Genomic DNA, 22,323 nt, shown 5'->3' on the forward strand with positions numbered 1-22,323 from the left:
ATTTGTCTGGCATTCGAAGTGGGGCATATGCAAATTGTTCAACATGACTGAAACTTGAACCCGACCTTTCAAATGCTGCTGTTAGCAGATCCCTTCAAGTGGCTTGTCTTAAATTCTCTTTACTTCTCGTATCCATGAGCCCTGTTTGATCTTCTCACTTCCAGGATTTGCAGTACTCGCTAAGCCACTGTGTAAAGAGAAATTATACGAGGTCTGCTCAATAAGTTTTACGAATTTACAGCAACTTTACGCTTGTTCAACTTTCAATTTTAGACTTTTTTGCGCTGTTGCATTGCTACTCATGCTCTCAAAAATAGAGCAATGAATCTATATCTAATAAAATCCAAAAACAAGACACTAATGCTGCTGCAGTTACCAAAGCTCTTGGATCTGAGAGACCTTTTAGACTGCATAAAATTGTTATCGAATGATTTCTTGAAGTGCCTCGATGATAGGTAAAAACTTTGGCACACTTCTGATGGGGATTCATTTGAAGGGAATAAAATATAATCTGAATGAATTGAAAACAGAACAGAATGTGCGATACTTTTTGAACATACCTCGTAGGGATGTCATCAATCATCAATCAGTCAAACACGTAAACATTCAGTCACATGCACACACCTGTAGTTGCAGGTAGCCATATTGACTCGGCTAGTAGATAGAGGGTATCTTGGGGTCATGCTTCGCTGATGTTCGCGCTGTCGTTTTCGATCGCTTCGCATTGACACTTTGCGTTTTATGACCATCATTAAAATGCCAAATGACCAGCTGACAGACAGACTGCCTGACAGACTGACACACATGGAGACCAGCCCCCTGTTGCTCGCCATCCACAACCTACTCGCCCGCCATCCCTGCCATCCCTGCCACCCCTGACCTGCAGTTCGGTTGCCCGCTTTAGTGCACTTCAGTGGACGCCCCTTGGCGCGTGTTATGGCCATTGAGGCCGCTTATGCGCTCATTAATTTCGCTTGAACGAAGTTCAATGGAACTGTCTCACACTTGCGCTAAGCTCCACTAAGGCCCCACCTACTCGAGCGCCGGCACTTTGTGAGGCTTGCGAATTTTAACTGGCAAATGAAAAATGATTTGACCGACCCTAACAAATGTGTGGCCCGAACAATTCGCTAACTTGCCAAGTTGCACCAGACGCGCGGCGACGCGTCGCGTGTTGCGCCACCGATAAGCGGCAGTTAGCAGTAGCCAGCGCCAACGGCAGACGCGGCATTTGCCTAACAAATGACCCGCAATTAGACAACTAAAATGCTTGGCAACAGCTCAGCAAAAGCGAATATAAATGGAACTGCCCCAGCGCTGACCAAAGCACGAATCATCATTTACCACAGCCCAGCCCACCTTTTTGCTCCCTTCTTACCTGTGTCTGCAACATTATAATATGAAATAGATATATATATATATATATATATATATATATATATATATATATATATATATATATATATATATATATATATATAATATATATGTAAATATCTGACTATCTGCTGCCTTCAGTTCCGTTCTCATTGCTTCGCGTTGCGTGCGAGGCAAGCTTAATTGGATTTCGCTTGAACTTAAAATTCTGTTGCATATATTCAGCCTGATTGCTTTAAGTTGTGTAAAACTGCATTATAAAAGAGTTCCATTTATATCTAATGTGCATGTATCTATTGTATCTTTTGTCAAGCTCTTGTATTTATATTCCACATTAAAAGTTCTTTCTTAAATCAAATAGCAAAATCCATTCAGGCAGTGAAGCAATCTCAGCTCGTACAGGTACCTGGATACCAGGCTTCGTGTCTGTTAAGATCATAAGGTAAGTGCAAGAGAAAAATATGAATGATTTACTCGGGGAATGCCCAACTAGGGGATACCCGAACCACTTCGCAGAGCTGCCGGTCCACTCATTCTACGATTCTTTTATACATGTAGACAGGCACATATGTATGTATTGATCAGAGGAACCCACGCCACACCGTAAGTTATAAGTCTCCAGCTTTGTGGTATACAAACTAGGCTTAAGTAACGAGCTATCGATTCTTATCGATAATAAGGAAACGGGTTCAGTTCTAACTACATTTAAAATTTGAAGTCTCTACGAATGGACAAGCGGAGAGACATGGCTAGATCGACTCAGCTCGTCGCCAAAATCTTTCTTAATATGCACTTTAAGGGCTCTGCCACGCCTCCTTCTGCACGTTGCATATACATTATTCCATCTTCACTGGATTTGGAGTTACAAAGAGCCATTCGAATAGCTTAAGTTATTCGAACTTAGATAAATATTGAGTTTCATATTCAGATTTTCATTCACATTTAAAGAGTATTTCAGTTCGGAATAAATCTTTATAGATGAGTAAATCGATTTGGCGATTTGGAAAGGCGACTTTATTGACTTTTCTTTGACTAACTCATTTATTATTCTATTCTCGTTGAATCAATACAGATTATGGAATCTTCATTGGCATAAAGATCCATAACAGCATTTATAAACATATTCAATAGAAGAGAGAAAACTTGTTTATTGTTTTATCAATGTGTTAATTAGATGATTGCTGACAGCAGCAACAGCAACTGCAGCAACAGCAACAGCAACAATTGCAACGAAAGTAGCAACGTAATTTGTTAGGTATAAACTGCTAAATGGGCCAAGAGTTTCTGGTAGTCAGTGAGTTCATTTAGTTGCTATATAAAGTAAATGCGCTTTCACATACACATAGAGAGAGAGGGAGAGAGAGGGAGAGAGATTGACAACAGCCACAGCTGCCTTGCTTCAACTAATGATTGGGCACAAAAGCTGCGAACATTTCAATTTCAATGCAAAATAGTTGACTGAAAGTTGGCCCCTATATACATGTGTATGTGTGTGTGTGTGTGTGTGTGTGTGTGTGTGTGTGCTCGGCATTCTATGTCGAAAGTATTTTGTTGCTTTGGCGTTAAATATTACAACTACGTCTATTCCTTCTGTCTGCCGCAGCTGGGCGCACTGGGCGCACTGGGCGCATGGGGCGACCCTTTGCATAAATAAAGCCTTTCACACACACACACACTCAAACACACGTACAGCAACATTTGAGAGGCTTATAAAATATTCATATGCACATAGCAGTCCGATGCTTTTGAAGCTATCAACACACACACTCGAGCGAAGGCAACGCCCAAACAAATGGAAAAAGTTTTTCGTGCAACAAATTCCAAGTTTAGCTGCAAAACATGCCACACGTGGCCAATGAAGGATTCTAACGAAACTTATGCTAATTTCAAAAACGTTCAACTGTTGCATACAACATAATAACAATACACAGACACACACGCACACACACCCACACACACACACCCATTCGCAACATTCACGCTTAAATTTGCGTTGCCTGCTTCGAGGCGCACATTTCAATTGCTTGGCCCATGCCTGATCTCGCAAGGCTCTGCTCAAGTCGGCGGCTTGAGGCATGCTTCAAGTGCTCCACATTGCATTCCCATTCCCATTCCTGTTCGCTTTCGCATTCGCATTCGCATTCTCATTCCGCAGATGACACAGAGCCTGACCCGTGCTGGCTGAGAACCCTTTTTATGTCAGCCATTTCTGACCTTCGTCGTGCTTATGCATAAAATGTGCTCATTGTTGTTGCTGCTGTTGTTGTTATTGTTGTTGTCGTTGTTGCTGCTTGTGCTTGGCTCCTTAGCATGTTTGCTCTTTGTGCAAGCGGCTGGGGTGGCAGCAAATTATGACCGAAGTGATAAATGTATGAAACATTTTGCATTTTGGCTCCTTACGAAAGATTTCACAGATGCAATTGATAAGTATATATATTTCTTATATACGTATATATATACTATGTACTTATATATATAAATTAATTATGGACTGTGTTCCAAGAAATTGTCTTTCTATCATCAGTAGATTTAGCTACTCAGCTTTAACTAGTTGAGAATTCTATTATGCAAGGAGAGCCAAAGCGCGTGAAGCCAGCAACTATTATTGATTAGCTAATCAAGATTACTTATATTACACTGCTCTGATTCTCACTGCCCGAACCTAGAGAGAAGTCCTTACTCTGCAGACTAAATATCATCGAACACATCAGCGATAGATAGATAGATAGATAGCTATAAAATTCAAAGGCTTCAAATTAATATTAAATTAAAATTAAAAAAAATCTTATTAAAGTTTATTCACATAAACTAAATATCTTTACAATAAGATTCTAAATTTAATTTTTTTATTAAATTAATTTTACTTTGAAGTATAAAAATATTAGATAAAAGTATTGAAACCAACTATTGTTTTAGATAATATTCAAAGAAATTAAATTATCGCTAGTAACAAAAGCAGCTCATCCTTTTGTTGTAAGCTTTTTTCTTTAATATTTTTAAAATTATCTTGAATAATATAGAAAATATTCAACACCAACAGTGAATACAAATTATAAATTAAATAAATTATAAATAATAAATTTGCTAATGAGAACTTAAACAATATTTTAAAAAGGCTGCTCAGATCAGAAGTATATAAGAACTATTATAAGTGCTTGACTTCGTGCATTTCGAAAACGTTTCACTGACTTTTAAATAACTTTTGCGCAATACTTAATATTGTCATCATTTAATCATTTCATTTCATTTAATCATTTCATTTCATTTAATCATTTAATTTACCTTAAACTGCTGCTGAGTTGAAGTTTTCAATCACATAAGAAACTTTGCTCTATTCAATTTCAAGAATCTAATCACATTTAAAGTATACTCGTACTTATACTTATATTATACGTCTGTTTTTGTTACACTCCCTTTCATTTCGCTTATTTTTTTGCATTTCACTTCATTCGAAAACATTTTACCGCAGAGCTCAATTGAAGCCGCATCGAGTGCAAACGGAGCCAAGTATGAAGCAGGGAGTCATATCATTTAGCTAAATTCAATCTGAGAGTTGCCTTCCTCGGAACAAGAGTTTCCTATTCCTAACGAATTGAATCAAGAGGTTGTCCTAGCTGCTCTTGCCCAAGGGGAGCTTTAAAAACGTATTTATATAGAACATTTTTTTATTAGCCATATTAATTAGCCTTGTTTACGATTGATGGAAAATGACACATTTGAAGGAATCAAGTGAGAATGAAACACGCATCAGTACTTGATTGAAATGAGACAATTGATTGAAATATACTTAAATAGGCCCACAAGAATAAAGGCATCTAAATAAACGAACTGGAATGAAACACAGCTAAGTATATCTGCCTTAGAAACAAGCGGCAATGAAACATGGCTACTTATATGTGTGTTATTTAGTATTTATAATGAGATTTCTGTTTGGTAATATCAGATACATTTGGTTAAAACAAATGGAATTGAAACATTCTGAAATATATATAAATTGATCCAGTTTGGTTTTCAAAAATATATTTGACATAGCTGGGAGTGAGACATGCACTTGTATTTGCAAGTTTCAGTTAATTGAAACAACTGGAAATGAAACACTAAAGTAATACGACTTGATCCAATTTCCCTTTTTGAGAATGAAACAACTGAGAATGAAACACGCTTAAGTATTGGTAGAATAGCTGCAAATGAAACACACTCAAGGCTATGTACGATGTGCCACTTCCATTGTTTCAGTAAAGGAAATCGAATAAAAATGCAAATGCAAATAGGACAAATCATTCCGTAATGCGACAAACAATATTGACTTTTCAAGGACAACAAGAACGGCTTTGTAATTTTATAAAGCTGCATTGTATGCTCTTGCCGATGGTATTGAAACGTTCTGATGAAATGTGTGGCATATCGAGTATTAAGTAAACACCCAACGCACACATACCCTATACATCTGATTAATGGGAATCTACGGCCGAGCTGTCAATCTAGTTTACCAAGCTATACGAGCCAAAGAAGAGACAGAAATATTGGACCACTCGATCGTGGAGATCTAGTTTCCTTAAGCTTGAGCGCTGCAAGGGTATTCGATGTTCGAGCAGCCTCTCGTAGCTGTTATCATTAAATATTGAGCACAATAAGCGAATGGCGAGCAGCGCACGGTGTGCCATTTGCCCTGTGTCAATATGTTGGTGTGGGCGTGGCATAATGGCAGCATGTTGCTGCATGCAACATGGAAATGGAAATGGATTGTAGCAACGAGCAGCATGTATGTAAATCCATTTATGCTTCAGCGCATTTATAGCCAATTTTAAAAGCCCAAAGAGCCGCAGCGCTGCTGCTGTGGTGCACTGGTGCTGCTGTGGCGCCACCAGGTGGCTGGCCAGTTCCGTTGATTTGTGTCTGCGAGTGTGTGCGATTCAATGTACTGCAGCATGTAGCCATTGCTTTTCATTTACAATAAGCACAAGAGAGCGCCAGAGGCGGAGATAGCGAGTACGTCGGATTTGGCCATTTAATTGCGCAATTGCCGCATGTTTTACGACTACTCACTCGCAGCACTCAAAGCACACAGTCGCATGCATATTCACGCTCCAAGACACAATGTTGCATACCTCCGCTCGCAAGCAAAGTGTCGAGTGCGTGCCTGCACGTAGGAAGTTTACTCCAGCCATGGGCTGCTTGGCCCATGGACGTCCAGCTATGCGAAATGTTGCTTATCAGCGCGTTAGCAATGGAGCCGGCAGGAGCAGGGCGCAGCACGGAGCTGCCTATTACATGGCAGTTTAGAAATATTTGTCTTCAGTAAGCACTTTTTGTAGTTGCTGTCTTTGATTTGCTTTTTCACCCTACGCAAAATCGTAATTTACATTTTCCAAATGGTTTTCTTTCTGTGCTAAACTATGCTTAAATTACGCTTCTGCAACTCTTGTATAGAAGAGGCAGCCAACTGGCTTTATAGATATTTTCATTTGACTGCAACTAATCTCAGTAATAGTATCTTGGTCTCTATCGCTGACTCGTGTTGAACATTAGCTTCTCTAGCAATGCACTCATGCAACATATTCACATACATTTGAATTTGTATGCGTAGGAGTGAGAAACGTGACGAAAGGACGATGTCTTCCCTTGTTTTTTTTCTATATTTTTTTTCTATCGTTAGCAAAACCATTTCAGCTTGATTTCCCAATTTCTATGAGTTCAGGGTATTCAAAGTCACTTGTATACACTTTCCCCTTGTGTTATATATTCTCTATTCCTCACTCCATTAACCTCTGTCCTGTCATCTTTGTATATATTACTCGGATTTCTTTTATTTATTTTTTTAACTGTTTTTAAACTCTCATTTATTACTTCACTTGTCACCCAGAACTCAAGTGACAGTCACTTGACTAAGTTAAGAAGCAACATCCCTTTACTTAAGAATAAATTATAGCTACTGCATTAATTTCCCAAGGCGTGCAACTTGAGCTCAGCTCCCAACTGTTTTTGCTGTGTCCCTATACTCAATACTTTTGTATATGAAAATTACTCGATGCTCTCTCTATTTAGCGTGATTTATTTCCAATTGTCAGCTTAAACTAAGGGCATATTTTCCTACAGCCTATGCTCTACAAGCAACATTGTTGCTGACTGAAACTTGAGCTGCTATGACTGTTATCATGATATGCGGCTATGCGTGATCTGTGATCAGTGATCGTGTTAGCTTATATACCATGTTTAATCAATCGAAGATCTACTATAAATCACTTTGCACTTGAGACAAAGCAACCAATAGACGCCCATAACACAAAAGCTGGCAATAAGCTACTTTTCCCCATTGAACACGTAGACAAATTGCTTAATTTTGGAGGTGCAACAAATATCGATAACAATAGAAATTATATATATATATATGTATAAATGTATATGTATGGAGCGATAAGTCTGATGTACTCACTGATTCAAGTTGCGCTCGTTGGAGCCACTCTGGCTTTGCACATTGTCCGTGTGCCGTCGCTCCTTGTGCACGATGCCCATCAGTTTCATCCATGGATTGTTTTGGGAGCCATGGCCTCCCATGCCGCCACTCTGCCACATCGTCATCTTGGCGTTTGGGGCGTGGCAGTGGCTGTGGCAGCTTTAACCCAAACCAACGACGATGCAACCTCGCTTTAGAAACCTGACGAACGCGACGATAATTGCATAGATTCAAGTATCGCTCTTTGTTTCTGTTACGTTTTTTTGCTATTAATCTTCTCAATTATGTTCAAGTGTTGTTCTGACAGACTCGAAAATTGAAGCGCAGCTGCTGCGGTTGCCGTTGCTAGCAGCAGCAGCATCCAAATTTCTGTTGCATACCCTCAGGAGGCTCTCATAATTGTGTGGCCCGCAACAATTTGATATCTTGGATGGAATTTAGCTCAGAGTTTATTGTGGTTTAGTTTGCTATTGTTGTTCTTTGGCTTATTTAATTGTTGTTTGTTGTTGCTGGTGTTGGTGTTGGTGTTGTTTTTGTTGTGGGCGGCTGGCGTTGCGTTCTGCGTTCTTGGCTTATAATTTGCTGAATTTTCTAATTTTCCTAACTGGAATTTTGCCTTTTTTGGTTCATTTATATATGCACAGATGTATATATCTATATATATATACGTATGTATTTCTATAGCTCTTCAAGTTTTGCGGTTTTGGTCATTTAGCTTTATTTATTTCAGTTTTTTATTTATTTATTTATTTTTTTTTGGCTCGATTTATGTTTTGTGGCTTTCTCGGTTTTGTTTTGTTGTTTTAAAGCTTTCGTAATTTTGCGTGTTTGAATTAAAAATTTAATATTTATGTTAAATTTATTATTTATGTTTGGTTTTTGTCACATAATGTCTAAAATTAAGAATCACAATGGCGTAAATTGGGTTTGTTGTGGTTTTTATCTTTTATTTTTTGTTATTTTTAATGTTAAATTTACTATTTCAATTTGTAACTATTAATTTATTAATTCTCGTTTTGTTAACCATTTAATGCTAATTATTGTTAAATGTTTTGTATTTTTGCTTTGCTATTTGTGTCTGTTCGTCTAATCAAACGTCATTTAATAATTTTCATTAATTGCTTATCGCTTATTAGTTGTTAATTCATTAATTATTATTGCCTTGCTGTATCTAATTTTGTATATTTTTATTGTTAAATATTTTGTGTGTGTTTTTTTTATATTTTTATATTTTTACTACGTCTCTAGCTAAATTGCGGCTGGCCTTGATTTCTCTTTAGTTTTTGTTTTCTTTTATTTTATTTTATTTTACTTTTATTCGGCTGTTACTTATTATCCTCACCGAGTATTCGTTTAATACAAAAAAACTTGAATAAATTTGCACATTTATATTTTACTCATTGCTCAATTTTCTAATCATTGCATTAGATTGACGATATGAATGTGATATCCGGCATATGGACAGCAGCTGAAATATACAATTCAAAAAGAAAATCTGTTAATATCAACTATGGATAAATGTTTTGTTGTATAGCAATTAAGAGATCAAGCATTTATGCTTCTATTATTATACATTTTATATCTATTTTGCAGTTTCAATATTATATTATATTCAAATTTTAATTACTTTAGAATAAACTTAAGTATTTAATAGTTCTACATTTTGTAGACTCCCAAAAACTAATAGGTCTCGATATCTATTATAGAAGAAGTCACATCAGGCAATAAACACGCGTATATATATATAAAAATATATGTATATTCAACAAATTGATATAGACAATAAAAACTATTATAGTTAATGTTTCAGATATCTGATTATAATATACAATATGAACTTGCAAACTGATTGCGTATCCACCGCATTCTACAGACCTGCTCCCAGCGACATTTTTTTGGTCTCAGGCCTTAAAGGAATGCTCGTTGATGAAGAGGTAATCAGCGCAACAGAGACCTAGCTAAGCGACCAGGCTAAGCACAAAGCGTACTACAACAAATAAGAGTGTTTCAGTTGAGACGGATCGACTAGGAGATACCCTGAACCCTGCGAGGGCTGATACTCCAATCACTATAAACTTATTTTATGCATTCATTACAAACAGGACGTGTGTGTGACGACTGAATCTGGGCTGCAGGCTACAGACCATGGGATTAAACATGGATAATTAATTGTTGAATAACGTTTCTTTTTGTGTACTTTGTTAATGAAACTTTCTGTGCATAATAAATTCAGTTGATTTATCTATGATTGATTTTGATAGATATTATACTGCGTGTGGTATTCACGAGTTCACATTCAACTCGTAATATGATCAGGAATATACATTATATAATCTATATACTTTATATAATTTATATACTTTATATAGTTTACATACTTTAAATACTTTATATAATTTATATACTTTATATACTTTACATAATTTACATACTTTATATACTTTACATACTTTATATACTTTATATACTTATATACTTTATATAATTTATATACTTTATATACTTTGTATACTTTGTATATTTTGTATACTTTGTATGCCTTATATACTTTATATTCTTTCTATACTTTAAATAATTTATAAACTTTATGGAATCAGTCTCGCCTCCTTCTGCCTGTTACATACAATTTTATGAAACTTTTATACCCTGAATTCCCATTTTTATTTAGGCTGAGTATTGCCTTTTAGTCTAGAAATTCTTCAGTTGGTACAAGATATTTGCACATCTATCAAGGAGAACTTGACAATAATGCTTAAAAACCATAAATGCCGTTGATTTTAAAGCGTTTAGCTTCGAAGCGTTTCCTCGCCTAATTTAATCAAAGCTAAATACATACAAATTGCATTTTATACACTTATTTTTAATTAGTTTTTGAATATTTGAATATTCTACAGCTCCTGTCGGCAACAATGTGCACAGAATTGTGTATAAGCTGTTGTCCAGCAGAACAGACAGTTTTATCAGCCTGGCGCATATAAATGTATATATATATCGCAAGGTGGTGCAGTTTGAAGGAAAAGCCGAAAGCAAGGCAGACAAAGCCTGGCAAAGTTGCTCAGTAGATTGTCAGTTGTTGCAATGGTCAAAATATTTTATAGACAGCAGCTGAGACCAAAGCGAGCAGAAGATAAAGTGAGCACACAATGTGTGCGTGTGTGTGTGTGCGTGTGTGTGGACATTTGCAATGCCATCAACGTCACAATAAGCACATTATGAGCTTTTCCCTAAAAGAAAATGGGAAATGCTTTCGGATTGTCTTTCTACTTGGGGCACTTGCTTGCCCACAGGCTGTGACTATATAATTATAAAATCGTGGCAAAAGCTGGGCAGCCAACACACACACACATGCATGGAAATTAAAGTAAATTGACTGTAATTAATAATCGTTACACTTTGCAAGAAGCTGCTCCAGCTACTGTGAGAGCGAGAGAAAAAAAGAGCGAGAGCGAGAGAGTTGGCGCTGCATTGACTGCCTTTGGCAAGCTGCCCGCTTAACTGGCTGGCAATTCTCCATGCTCGAAGCCGCAACAGCATCAGCCGCCGCATCAGCCAGAAGCATCTGCACAACCATGCGAACAGCAATTTGTCAAGCGGCTGACAACAACAAAAATATATTTGAAAAAAATGCAGCCAAAGGCGACTAGTCGAAGCTCAAATACACTTCTGTCTATATATACATATACATATATAATATGCTTATATATATACATATATAAAAGATAAAAATATATATCCATATATATATAAAGTGTACTTTAGATAAATTATAACGTGAGACTTCATTCATTAATATAAGTCATAAAATATTTCTTAAGAAATGTTCTTCTTAAACTAAGTCATTTGTTTGCTTTGGATATTTATAGATAAAGATATCTTGTGTTTATATATTATACATTACAAATATTATTAATAAATAAAATGTTTTTCATAGAACAACATCTACATAATCTTTTATTTGACTTCTTAGCTGTTCTATGGAAATTGTATTTATTTATTTTAAAACATTTTCCTTTAAGCTGTCCATATTATAAATATTTATATCGTATAAGCACTGATTCTTATTTGCAGTCTCTGTTCAGGTAGTCATCATCCAAAAGCCAACTGCCTTATCAAGCGTATGGACTCATTGAAAGTGTATACGAAAAGAGAATTACATGAAAATTAAAATGAATGGGGAAAGTGGAAAACTGCAATGCTTCAACTTTAACCCGACAGCAAACCAAAAATGTACAAATTCTTAAAACTAATATAGAGAGATATATCTAACGGACATGTGTTTGTATATATATGAAAGGTGTATTCATATCTTCCTATATGCTAGGTATACTTAATACTTATACGAATTCTACTCAATTTAACATCATATATTTTCTCTCCCTCTCTAATCTCTCCTTCTCTCAACACTATGTCTCTCTCTCTCTCTCTCTCTCTCTCTCTGTCTCTCTCTTTCTGTTTCTCTCACCTCTCCCTCGTTCTTTCGCTTCTCTTTTTCTCTCTTTATCACTCCTTACCTGTCTCTCTCTCTCTGTCTCTCTCTCTCCTCATGTGTTATCTCGTCCAACTCTCCTCTTCTCTTATTTCTACTTTTCTCCCTCTGTCTCTCTCTTTATTTATACTTTCCCTCTTTCTTTCTCTCCTCATCTCTTTCCCTTAAGGTCGCCCTATGTCTCATTTCTTCTTTTCTCTCATCTTTCTATTCTTAAACGTTTCATAAGCTGCGTTCAGCAATGCAACCAAATCTTTTCTTTACTATTTCCAGTTTAATTCTGTTTCGATTAACAATGAAAAGTATATTACACTTATTACACATATACTCCCTGAGATATAATATGTTTTTCTGTATGTAAAAGAAATTGAATTTGTAACTTGGAAGCACTGCAGCATGGATAAATACAAATTTAAATTGGCTTTCACACAGCTGCGTCAAGTTGGGTTAAGCTGCGTTGCAAACAGAGCTCAATCCGGTTGAGTTGAGTTGAGCTGAAGCTGAAGTTCAAGTTGCTGCTGCTGCTGCTGCTGCAGGCAGCTACTTTGTATATACATACATTTATATATATTATATTCACGAAATGTTGTCACATTGCAAAGTGCGCTGAAGCGTGCCGCATTCAGAGTGAAGGCAGATGTATCTATGACTGTAACTGCTGTCGCGTTTGTCCTTTGTGCCATGTCCTTTGGTCGTACGTCCTTTGTCCTGTGTCCTTTGTCGCTTGTCGTTTGTTCGCTTGTCGTCTGTCAGCATCGCTTCAGCTCAACGATCTGTCAACGTCAACGGTGCGTATGACAAATTTTATATTGTGCTGCCAACACTTCAGCACAACTGCTTCAACTGCTCGCAAATGAAATGAAATGAAAGCAAAAACGAAGCTAATTACGCATGCGGCTTTATCATTTATTGGCATGCAAACAGTATTTCATTTCATTCTTTCTTTCACTTCTTCCTCTCCCCTTTCTTCTTCTGCTCCTCATACACATACGTGTGCAATAAATATACATATATGACTGACTGTCATATATATCACTGCGTAGCTGGCAGCTGGCACCAGCTTTGTCACAGCTTACACCAAGGATTATGCACTGCCCGCTGCAGTCAAATATTTAACTCAGAGCCATTCATAACAACAACAACAACAGCAGCAGCAGCAGCAGCAACAATAGCAGCCGCAATAAATTACATTTGCAGTGTAATATTTTTTTGCTTGTTTGTGAATCTTGCTTTCAGCTTTAGTTTTTCAACTTTTCAACAAAATAGATTTGAAATGGCAAAGATTTTGAACTTTTATATTAATTTTATATATTTATTCTATATTTTATATTATTATTATACTATTGTCCCATATTATCTGTAAGCCTATCACGTCTATCTCAGCACTTATAAAAGCGAGAGACTTGATTTTGTAGCACGCGCCTCTCAAGTTTTTCCAAACTAATCGATAGCTGCTCCCGCTTTATTATTATCGATTGAAAACATCATCGGAATGCAGTGGCTAAATTATATCTCGAGCAGCTTAAGAGCTAGAGCGTCCAAATTTGTATTTTTTATATGTACATTTTTTACAATTTTGATTTTTGATAGATTCTCCCCAAAACTCTTTAAGTTTAAGCATAGTCCGAAATATAGCCAATATATGAAAAACTTTGAATATTCACTAAGCCAACAAGTGCTCCAATCAAATATGTAGCTCATATGCTGAGCATTTCATTAAGTTCATTAAGTAAAACAGAACGAAACTTTTAGTCAAGCGTACGCATATTCCCTGAACAAGTGCACAGATACATTCAAATATATTGTATATATATTCTTTTCTATTCGAAGAATCGAAATTGAGATTGAATAATGTATGTGTTGTCAGCTGCTACATAAGTTGAGGCTTAAGGCAATGCAGTGGCATTGCTGGGAGGCGCCACACTCGTTGTCGAGGAGTTATTGCTAATGTCAGTTTTTATTTGGCTCGTTAAAAACGCATATAGAATAGGATTCCGGGTAGTTCCCAGTCAGACAGCGCCTGCCAGAGTGTTCTTACTGGTTTATGCTGGTATTTGCTATATAAATTTGTGCGAGTGCTCGCCTCTTAACCTTATCTTTAGATTTCTCAGATAAATTTCAACATAAATGCAATTTGCTTATTGCTACATCAGAGCTAAAGACTTCTTTGCCCGTCTTTATCAGCACTTAATGAGGCAATAAGGCAAGGTATATATACGTCTACTAAGGATGCAGCAGATTGGTTAAATCGACAGGAAGAACTATACAGCTGGAGTTCTCTATAGATTAATTCATATTTATAGAGCATAGAGAACAGTTGAGGCGCGGCATATCACAAAAGGCCAAAATATTGGAATTGCTAGTGGAATACAAAGTCCACAGAAAGATTTATAGCTAGTATGTGGTTCTTACATACAAATTGAAGCTTAACATACAAACGTTAACAGTATGTTAAGAGAAAGATGTTGCTCTAATAACCACTTTATTTGTTCCAGCTCAAAGATTTTTTCCTTTCTTTTGAATAAGATCCACAATTAAAATGCATCCAAGCAGCTCATTAAGTTTTTATCTCTCGCAGCAAAGCGCACAAACGAATTGCAACAGATACAGTTACATATATGTATACATAGTCTTGATAGCGTCAACTTTGCAATCGTTTGCCAACGCCCCAGAAGGCTGCACATTAAATTGATAAGCGGAGCTTGGCTCTGGATGCGGCAATTAGCCGAAAAATGTGAAATGCGTGTCTGAGAGGTGGAGCTGAAGCGCTGTGACCTGCTATTTAAATTGCCAGGTAATTAGCGCTCGTTGTCACCTTTCCTCTGCCCGCTTTTAAGTACCCTCCCCGCCCTGCACCACCCACATGGCGCACAAAGTTTATGCTATCTGAAACGACACGAAAACATGGGCGCGGTCGCAAAACGAAAGTTCAAATTAGGCGTAAAATAGGAAAATAACAAACCTAAAGCAAAGGACCCAATCAGCGACTCTGAGACACGGCACTGACAGCAAAAAGGAAAAAACTTTTCTCTATATACTGGAAAATCCCCGAAAGTTGCGTGCACGACAAATATATTCACTTTGATTGAAATTTCCTTTATATATATATATATATATATATATATTAAATTAAGCAAGTTAATATTGAAACACCTGAATTGTTAACGCAACATATCAGAGAAACTTCAACTTAAGTTTACATTAAATATTAAAATAAAAATAATAATATAATATAATAAAAAAAATATTAAAAATACCATAAAACTATTGTAAATATTATTATTTAATGTGAGATAGAAAACATTTTTACAATGGATAATAAAAAAATAATATTAAAAATACCATAAAAATATTGTAAATATTATTATTTAATGTGAGATAGAAAACATTTTTACAATGGATTTTGCGCATAGAAGAAGACGCTTTAGAATGCTATAGGTATACATATACTACTGATCAGCATTAAAATTAATATAATAAATTAAACAGATCTCTTGTTTTATTAATTTTATTAAAATTAAACTCTATTCGGTAAGGCGTCTCACTGACGATTGCATCCTGCAAATAAACTCCCAATGACTAAGACATCATTTGCTGCAGATTTTTCATGAGTGTTTCATATCATATGATTGCTATTGTTATCTCAAGTTCTCATAGAGTATAGACTAATTACTGTTGATATTGAAAATGCTTGCATAATTTCACATAATACATCCCAGCTACTATGCTGCATGGATGTATTAACATCGCAAGGCTAATTCCCTGTTTGCCGTTAGGCGAGACGTGTATGTCATGTTATGTATGTATATATGTGTTAGTCTGCTTATCGAAACACCTACCTGAGTGGCCCTACTACTATCTGTATACACTTCAGATCAATCATATTAAAAAGTGTTATTAAGGAGCTAAAGTCCTGCCAAACTAAGTGCAAATTATTGTAAGGAAAACTCAATATGAAGTTCGGGCTTTTCAACAATCACCTCACACATTTCATATTACAGCTTGCAGCAAATAATTATCATCTGCTTATTGAGACATATTTCACTTCACATACTTGTAGCAGTCTAGAAAACATCAGCCAAGAAACGTATATCACAATTTGGGTTAGCCGCAATGGCCAAGCAGAGCAACGCGCACACCTTTCGCTTGGCGTATGTGGACACTGCAAAAGATGGAGATTGAGAGAAAGAGAGAGAGAGAGAGAGAGGGAGAGCTGACAGCAGTTGGCAACTTACTGTTGCTGATCCTAGGTAGCAGCTTAAGCCACAAGGGCATGACATGCAAATCCAATGACGCCTTCCATCATGATAACCACAAGCCCACTCGCTCTCACCCTCTCTCTCTCTCTGTCTCTGCTTTCCCATCCTCCATCCCTTGGGTCACTGCCAACAAGTGCAAAAGGTTAAAGAGCACAAAGCTCGCAGCCCCCAAAGGAATATTTAATTAGGGACTGTAGCTGTTGCCACTGATACTGCAAGCTGGAGCTGCAAACTGTTTCGATGCTTTGTGTTGGCCAGGTGTGTGTTTTGGCCAGGGGATTTACCTGGCGCAAAGCTGGACAACGGCAGCAGCAATAGCCAACAAAAACAAAACAACATCAACAACTAGTTGTAGCCATAGCTGCAGCTAGTTGGATCAATAAATAGCAGCTGTGCGGCAATTGGCTTTTGGTGTTTGCCATTTGGCAACTGGGAGCGGCCGATACAGCGCAACAACAGAGTGCAGCATGGTAAATGGGCGTCGTAATTGAACACAATTAATATCTAATGAAAATTGATTTGCAGCCGCCCAAGAAGAAGCTGTCGAAGAAGGAGAAGGCGCGCCTCGAGGCCGAACAGGCCGAGATGCTGCGCATCGAAATGGAGAAGGAAAAGTTCGTATGAATACCAAAAGAGGATTGAATAACAGTTCTATTTGAGGCATTTCCCACCCACAGACTAAAGAAACTGGAAGAGGCGCGTCAGCGCAAGAAGCTGGAAATGGAGCAGGCCAAGCACCGCCAGCAGCATGAAGTGGCTGAGAATCGCTTGCGACGCGGCCAACTCAAGGACAGCATGAGATTCTTCGATAATGTGCATACAACCATCGAGGCGATCAAGGCGGGCGAGCGGCAACAATGCGACTGGGAGAAGTTCATGCGCTGCAACGGACTGCCAAATGCGGCTAGTCCCAGCGATCTGCGCAAATACATCCATCAGTGGCACGCGGACATTGCCCAGCGTCAGCTCGAGGCCCGCAACTGGCTGCTGCGCACAGATGAGCGTACCCTGCTCACCCAGGATGCCCAGGTGCCGGACCTGACGCGGGTCTCGCTGCGCCAGCAACAGGGCAATCTGGGCGATATCTATGCGCAGCGCATCAAGGAGGTGCTGGGCGTAAGTCAGGTTTGCATCTCAGCACGAAGACCAGAGCTAAAGCTGCCCTCTCTGACAGATTCTCAGCGAACTGGACGAGTCGCTGTCGTACACGAAGTCCCGATCGGCGCACGTGGCCGCTGATCTCGTGAAGCTAAAAACTGAGATGCGCGTGTTCCTCAAGCAACATCTGGACGAGTTCACCCACAAGACGATGTCACACATTGAGCGCGACATGGAGTTAGTACTCAGCTGTCTAATTGCTGTAGATCTTGCTTAGAGTCCAATCTTTCAATTACAGAATCGATAGACCTGGTGTCTCCAAGCACATCTATAGCTCGGATGTCTTTCAGAGTTTCGTTTGGACGTTCTCCAAGGATGCCCAAATGTAAGAACTGGAATAACTTTATTGCCTTCTTTATGTTTATTTTCTTTAAGTTTTGTGCCTTGTGTCATTCGCTCCCAATCTCAATTCTATTCTTCTTCTATATCTCTTTTTTCAGTTAGGTCTTCTTTTACTTTGGCCTTTCGACATGAATTCTTTTCTTCTCCTCTTCCTCTTTGTTTCTTTCTTATTTTCTGTTACTCTCTCTCTCGCTCTTCGCGATATCTTTAAGTCAGGCACTCCCACCTAAAGCACATTGATTTTTTTTTACTATTTTTCAGCCTCCTGCATTTTTATGATCTCATTTGCTTCTTTAATAAATTTATATTCTTTCTAAATATTTCCCCTTACATTAACTTTAATCTCTACAATTCTCTTTTATCACTTGCTTTCCTCATTCCCGCTCACAGCGCTATCAATCCCAAAGCTCGCATTGGCGAGCAATCGTCTCACAATGAGATCGATTTTCCCACGTTAGAGATGAACATTTCGCTGCCTCCGACTGTACAGCTGCAGAGCTCTGCGCTGCGCGGACTGTGGCTCAACTATGATCACTTCAGTGACTATTGCAGCAGTTTTCAACTAAAGCACGCCCGCTCTGAAAATGCCAGTAAGCCTTCAAGCTACCTAATCAATCTAAGTTCCACTTTTATTTGAGTATTGCAGCTATTTTACGGCAAACGAAGCGGGAGTGGCGGAAGCGCAAGGAGATTCTGCAGTCCATGCTGGATGAGTGCGCCCGGGAGATTCCGTTGTCAGAGTTGGAGCAGCTGACGCAGGAACAGCACTCGTCCAGCTCGCAAGCGCCACGTGAGCGTAGCTACGACGTGGACAAGCTCTATGCCCAATACGAGGATGAGCTCAACAAGGCGCGGCGACGAGCTGTTGGCCCCGAGGCGTATGGCTTGCTCGAGACAGATGTGAATTTGCGCAAATATCGCATCATATCGGGCGTCTACTGCATCGATTTTCTGGAGACGCCACAGCAGGACAAGCAGCTAAATGCTCGCTCATTCATACGCACCAGTGGGTAGACCAAACAAACTCTACACTTATATATACAGCTGTTGTTACTAATTCCGCTTGCAGTTGCTGCTGCAAACAATCTGATGCATAAGGAATACTATCAAACCTATAAGCCGCCGCCTCCGGTGCTGCCCGGTGTGCGTCGACTGCCCGAGGAAATTGAGGCTGAGATGCGCATGATTGAGGCGGCACTGGATAAGCTCGCCTTGGTCACACTGCAGTAAGCACTCGACTTGCCAGTCCACTTGAATGTATCTATAATACAGAAGCCAGCCAGACCATTTCTGACCTGCAATCCACAAAAGCATCCCTGCACTCGTTGCGAATGGCAAGCTCTCTGTGAGCTGAAGAACCTTTTATTGTTGCTTCCAAGAAATTTCATTTTTTGTTGGCTTGGCCTTTTAATCAAACTGATTTTGATGCTCTAAGCCCATTGAAAATGGAAATTCTGTGCATAATAGATGGCCAAATGTATGTAACAAGCAGAGGGAAACAGAAAATATAAGGACTGAAGTCAGCTCGACAAGCTGAGTCTATCTAGCCATGTCCTCCCCACCGTCCGTCCCAACATCCATAATATAAAAGCTAGAGAATTGTTTGCTTTACCCATTTCCTTATTATCGATAAAAATCGATATTCCTTGATTTTTCTAGTAAAAGCCACTCCAAATGCCAACTTCGCAAGGATCCTTGTATCTCCTAGTCGAGCACTCCCGACTAAAGCACTAGAACTAGAACTAGATGCTATAATTAACCAATACTTATAGGACTATTCTGGGCTCTGTCTTTGCTGAGTTTTATTGCCTTTTCCCTCTGTGCTTTGCAGGTTGCCCGATTCGGTTATTTGGTTTGAACCACCGATTGCCTGTCGCTGGGAGACGGACATCGAGACGCTCGAGTCGCAACTGGCGGATGGTGTTAAGCCAGATGCAGCAGCAGCATCAACAACGGCAGCAGCTACCACAGCCACGCCCACAGAGGCGACACCACTTTCGACAAACGCACAGCCCAGCCCGCTAAAAAGCTCGCCACGCGGTCCAGCCAGGATGCGCTCTCAGAAATCTGATCTGGCCGCATTGCAGGCACAAACGCTGCGTGAAATCGGAGACTTCGACTTGCGTGCCATACCCCGGAATGTGGATCTGTATGGGCTGGTCAAGGACTTTGTGGTGCCACGCCTGCCGCAGGGCTTCTGCGTGCGTCTGGAGCAGCAGACGCCGCAGTCGAGCAGCGGACTGCCACAACGGCAGGTGATGTTTCTGGCGCGTCAGACACACGTTCGCCTGGGCCAGGCGAAAGCGACAACAATGTCTGCGCGTGCAGCAGATCCCGAGCAGCCGCCCAGCAGCTTGGGCATTGGCGCTGAATTTCTGGATACGGCAGAGCCGGCCGAACTCTTTCCCCCGATCTGCTTTGACAAGCTGCTCAAGTTTCGCAGCCTGGCGCGTCCACCGCCTGTGACGCCCAGTGGCTGCTACCTCTTCTCGCAGCTGATCGAAGATATGGATCGGCTGTGGCGCATGCAGCTGCCGCGCGAACAGCACGAGGAGCTGCTGCAACAGATATCCGAACAGCTGTCGCCCAGCGGCTCCCAGCAGGATGTTAACGAGGAGCTGGCCGACGATCTGCGTCCACTGAGTCAGGAGCTGGTCGAAGTACTGCAGCCAGCAGCAGCTGCTGCTGCCTTTGCCTACTACACGGGCATCTCCTTCATCCGCGATGCACAGCTGCCCGCGGAGTCAGACCCGGAGACGAAGCCCAAGTCAGCTGGCAGCCAGGACAGCAGCGATGATGATGCTGACGATGATGACTATGAGGACAGCCTCTTGGAGCTGCTCGAGGGCAATGCTGGAAACGAATCCTCAGCTGGCGGCACACTCCAACAGGTGTTCAGCGGGAACAGCAACAGCGACAACTGCGATAGCGAGGCGTAAGCTCCCAATGAACTCAGGGTATTCCCGTTTATCAATTCTTCGTTCTTCCTCTCCCTGATTAGTCGCAGACAAAAGCAGAGCAGCACGGCGGCCATTACCCAGGGTAAATGGAGCACACGCGACGTCCATGATACCAAATTCAATGAGGACAAACTGTCCATTCAGTTTCGCACGGGCCGACTTGGTGAGCGATTCGTAATGAGTTCGTGAATCAATCTTAATCAACTAGCTTTGATCTCTAGGTATCTTTGGCTTCGCCTTAAACAAGTACAGCAACATGCCCTACCAGACCTGGGATCTGAGACCAGATATGAAAAAGTATGTGACAGCTACAAGTCCAGCTAGCTCCATATGAAAGATAAAATAGTTGAGTTAATGTCAAAATGTCATTTGCTAGTCCGGGAACCATATTCTTTAGCTTGACTGCATCACTGATCAGCCTGGAGATGACCATCACCGAGGCGGGCTACACTGTCCACAATTTTCAGGGCGGAAGCACGCAAGGCATCACGGACATGCTTGGCAAGACGTTGAGCTTGACTGAGCTGAAGGCGACACTGATTTCGTCTGCCGTAGACATCTTTCCGGACGAGGATGCCTTCTGCTATACGGAGGGCTCCTGCGAGAAGAACTTTGTGATGGAAATGCACACCTACGCCTGCATCTCGACCCTGGCACTGTCCCACAACTTTAGCTGGTCGCGCTGGAATCTATTGGCTGGCTCCCGCACAGCCGTGCTACTCATCCGCGAGCTAATCGAGGGCAAAAAGGTTCCCTACTACTCCACACTGCTGGTTACCCCGCTGAAGACCTCAATTATTGACTGCACCGAAGTGTCGGCCAGCTTCAATGCAGTGGGCATTGCCGGCATGGAATACTATGCGGATCTCTATCAGCTATCGCAGGCCCACGCACAGCCCGTCAGCCTAGAGAAACAGCGCAAGATGAGTCCAATACTTAGGGATAACGTGGCGAGCATTTTGATTGGCATTAGACCTCTTAGTTTTTGTTGAGTCTTAACTGAATAAAGTATTTCATAATATTTATTAATATTGCCTCTCTATTCAATTCTCATAATTACATTTAAGACGGACAATTGATTGACAAACTGTCTTAGAAACCTAGTGAGCTTTATCTTTCATTTTCTTTTTGCCTTTCTAGCTAAAAGTACTCGCAACATTTTGAGCTTTAATCTTCACTTGAATTTTATATTTCTAGCTTACTGATTATCATGAGTTTATCTGGGATTTATCTGAAATACATGCTTTGATTAATGGATATTAACAAATTGTATTCAAGATTCAGCCA

The 22,323-nt window shown here is 39.8% G+C and overlaps 2 protein-coding genes across 3 annotated transcripts in view; one reads left to right on the plus strand and one right to left on the minus strand.

Moving 5' to 3' along the window:
- LOC111602868 (potassium voltage-gated channel protein Shaker) overlaps nt 1-8,561 on the minus strand; it is a 152,139-nt gene extending 143,578 nt beyond the window's left edge. For both annotated transcript variants that reach the window (XM_030224017.1, XM_030224016.1), the window contains exon 1: nt 7,811-8,561. In XM_030224017.1, coding sequence (XP_030079877.1) covers nt 7,811-7,956 — 146 coding nt within the window. In that variant the 5' untranslated portion in view covers nt 7,957-8,561. The remainder of the gene's footprint in view (nt 1-7,810) is intronic.
- Nucleotides 8,562-17,083: 8,522 nt separating this feature from the next.
- LOC111602425 (protein CASC1) lies at nt 17,084-22,028 on the plus strand. Its single transcript, XM_030224012.1, has 11 exons — nt 17,084-17,190; nt 17,254-17,692; nt 17,751-17,911; nt 17,973-18,059; nt 18,467-18,666; nt 18,723-19,082; nt 19,146-19,302; nt 19,908-21,011; nt 21,078-21,199; nt 21,258-21,333; nt 21,413-22,028. The coding sequence occupies exons 1-11, from the start codon at nt 17,084-17,086 to the stop codon at nt 22,026-22,028; spliced, it is 3,429 nt and encodes a 1,142-aa protein (XP_030079872.1).
- The last annotated feature ends 295 nt before the right edge of the window (nt 22,029-22,323 follow it).

The sequence above is a fragment of the Drosophila hydei genome, unplaced genomic scaffold, assembly GCF_003285905.1.
Source record: "Drosophila hydei strain 15085-1641.00,03,60 unplaced genomic scaffold, DhydRS2 tig00000333-arrow-arrow-pilon, whole genome shotgun sequence".
Lineage (NCBI taxonomy): Eukaryota > Metazoa > Arthropoda > Insecta > Diptera > Drosophilidae > Drosophila > Drosophila hydei.

Bases quoted from the DNA above. Each gene is read 5' to 3' on its own strand.
- LOC111602425 (XM_030224012.1), top strand. From the start codon at position 17,084: ATGAAAATTGATTTGCAGCCGCCCAAGAAGAAGCTGTCGAAGAAGGAG. The intron at 19,083-19,145 runs GTGGGTAGACCA...TTCCGCTTGCAG, and splicing joins TCGCTCATTCATACGCACCA to TTGCTGCTGCAAACAATCTG. The intron at 21,334-21,412 runs GTATGTGACAGC...GTCATTTGCTAG, and splicing joins CTGAGACCAGATATGAAAAA to TCCGGGAACCATATTCTTTA.